Consider the following 3067-nt stretch of genomic DNA (forward strand, 5'->3'; position numbering starts at 1 on the left):
CTTGGGGGCCGGGCGGGCGAGCGGCGGGGAGAGCCGGGCGCACGAGCCCAGCCCGCCGCTCACCTGCCGCCCGCCGCTCACCTGGCGTGGAGCGCGCGCCCCGCGCCCGCCCGCTGACTCCCGGGCGCGGCCGCCGCCCCTCGCCGCCACGGGCCCCGCAGCCGCGCCGACATGCGACACCGATAGCCCGCGCGCTTCGGAAGCACCAGAGGAGCCCCTCGGCCTGGACGCGCCAAGGTGACCCTTTGTTGACCCCCGCCCCCACGGGCCGCCAGTCCCGGCTCCCTGTCTGTCTCCTTCGCGTCCGCCGCCCGTCCCGGCCGCTAGGGGAGTGGCGGCAGTGCATGGGCATCTGTCTGTCTGTCTGTCTCCACACCTCCATCGCACACACCTGCCTTTTGTGGCCGTGCCCCTACTGCCCCGTGCACCCTGGGGAAATCTGGGACCCCTCTTTGTTCTGGCTGAGGAGTGTGTATGAGTGTGTGCACGCGCGCGAGGGATTTTTTTCGGAGGGTGGGAGTTCGATGGAAACAGGCGATTTAAATATTCCATCGAGGATGGCCGCCCCCGGCTCGCGACTTGTCCCTGCGGCGTGGTCTCCTCGGCAGCAGCTCAGATGTCAAACAGTTGTTCGTTTTCAGCATGCAAGTCGTGATTTTCACATGTGTGTTCCCAGCACTTTAGCAAACAGACCGCCGCGATTCCGTGTGTGCTTGCTTCACTCACGCTCGTGCTTTGAAGTCTGTTCCTGTGTTTTCCCCAGTGCCGAACGGCGTTTTTTGTTGTGGGTTTTAAGTCACGGAGACTTTGGCTTTTGTTTAATTTCGTAGCAGTTTATAATTCACGAAGCTTGTGGCGTTTGATAGTAGTATCTGAATAAGGGCTGGCTTTCTGTTTGTGTGTTTTTTGCATGATCTGGGATTGTCACCTGCTGTATCTAAACATTAAAAAGCCTGTCTTTTCGTTGAAGAGGACAGGGGTTAAAATGAATGAAGACCTGAAGGTCAATTTAAGCGGGCTGCCTCGGGATTATTTAGATGCCGGTGCTGCGGAGAACGCGTCGGCGGCCGTCTCCTCCCAGGTTCCTGTCGTAAAGCCAGAGCCAGAGCTGGTTGTCAACCCCTGGGACATTGTGTTGTGTACCTCGGGAACCCTCATCTCCTGTGAGAATGCCGTTGTGGTCCTCATCATCTTCCATAACCCCAGCCTGCGAGCGCCCATGTTCCTGCTGATAGGCAGCCTGGCTCTTGCAGACCTGCTGGCCGGCATTGGCCTCATCACCAATTTTGTTTTTGCCTACCTGCTTCAGTCAGAAGCCACCAAGCTGGTCACAATCGGACTCATTGTCGCCTCTTTCTCTGCCTCTGTCTGCAGCTTGCTGGCTATCACTGTTGACCGCTACCTCTCCCTGTATTACGCTCTGACATACCATTCGGAGAGAACGGTCACGTTTACCTATGTCATGCTCATCATGCTCTGGGGGACCTCCATCTGCCTGGGACTGCTGCCCGTCATGGGCTGGAACTGCCTCAGGGACGAGTCCACCTGCAGCGTGGTCAGACCTCTCACCAAGAACAACGCAGCCATCCTTTCTGTCTGCTTCCTCTTCATGTTTGCGCTCATGCTTCAGCTCTACATCCAGATCTGTAAGATTGTGATGAGGCACGCCCATCAGATAGCCCTGCAGCACCACTTCCTGGCCACCTCGCACTACGTCACCACCCGGAAGGGCGTCTCGACGCTGGCCATCATCCTGGGGACCTTTGCTGCTTGCTGGATGCCTTTCACCCTCTATTCCTTGATCGCTGATTATACCTACCCCTCCATCTACACCTATGCCACGCTCCTGCCCGCCACCTACAACTCCATCATCAACCCTGTCATATACGCTTTCAGAAACCAAGAGATCCAGAAAGCCCTCTGTCTCATCTGCTGCGGCTGTATCCCACCCAGTCTCTCCCAGAGGGCGCGGTCACCCAGCGATGTGTAGCAGCATTCCACGTAGGAGGATCCTGCACACTGAGTTCTGCACTGACCGAGCACTCCTGCTGCCTGGCCAAGAGGCTGAGATGCTCCCCTCCCTTCTTTATGTTGGAGTGTCTCTTAACCACAGAACACTTAGCATTCGTGAAGCATTCCTTTAGATGAGTTAAGTGATTGAAGTGAAAATCATGTTACCCGTGTTTTCACTCTTCTAAAAAGATCGTTGAGTGCTTTGCTCAATATTGTTTTCTTTGGGGGTGCGGGGGGGGGGGGGGTTTTATATTTCGTTTAGAGGACTGCTGGTGGGTGGGAAAGGAAAAGATATGATGTGGCCACGATGTTATAAAAGGTAAACTGTCCCAGAGTTCTTACCTGGTCTTTAAAATAAAACTGAGTTATTGAGGAAAATGGAGAAGTTACTTTTTCCAGACTTTTTTTTTTTTAACATCAGGGTAGATTTTCAATGCTGCATGTATCTAACAGAATACAGTCTCTTTCAAGCCAATTAAAATAGTTTACATGATTATGTTTGGAAGAGACCTGATTTTATTAACGTGAACTCAGTAATAAGTTACCCACACTGAAACCAGGACCCCATTCTTATTCATTCTTTCTTTACTTTTGGCAATTACTGTTCACAGGAATTGCTTTGGTGTTTCAATGAATGTTGTAACCCTTTCTGCATGGTTGCCTGTGTCAGCTAGACCACTAGTTTCAAATGTTGCCATGTAAATTCAGAATCAAATGAGTCATTTTTCAATATAGGTTTTCAATATATCCTTCTAAAATGAGTTAGGAAGTTTGCTTTAATTTACATACGAAGTAGGATTGGTTAGATTCACCATTATAGTTTCTTAAGCTACAGTCTGATTGTTTTCAGGAAACAAAAGAAAAAAATTAATAACATGTATTGAAAGTAGATTAAATTTATTTTAGTCTATTTTGAAAATAATTCAATGTAAAGCTATCACAAAATATGAAAAACATCACCTTTCCTTTCTCTCTATATCTAAGAATGTATTATTAGTTATTCTTGATTGAGACAAATAGAATTAAATGTTGTAGACCAAGTATTTCTGGTTCC

The 3067-nt window shown here is 50.2% G+C and overlaps 1 protein-coding gene across 1 annotated transcript; it reads left to right on the forward strand.

Moving 5' to 3' along the window:
- Positions 1–985: 985 nt before the first annotated feature.
- GPR12 (G protein-coupled receptor 12) lies at positions 986–1990 on the forward strand. Its single transcript, XM_046663633.1, has one exon. It carries the CDS (start codon positions 986–988, stop codon positions 1988–1990), a length of 1005 nt encoding a protein of 334 aa, XP_046519589.1.
- Positions 1991–3067: the final 1077 nt, after the last annotated feature.

Source organism: Equus quagga, chromosome 6 (assembly GCF_021613505.1).
Source record: "Equus quagga isolate Etosha38 chromosome 6, UCLA_HA_Equagga_1.0, whole genome shotgun sequence".
NCBI lineage: Eukaryota > Metazoa > Chordata > Mammalia > Perissodactyla > Equidae > Equus > Equus quagga.

Coding starts and splice junctions, on each gene's coding strand:
- GPR12 (XM_046663633.1), top strand. CDS start 986: ATGAATGAAGACCTGAAGGTCAATTTAAGCGGGCTGCCTCGGGATTAT.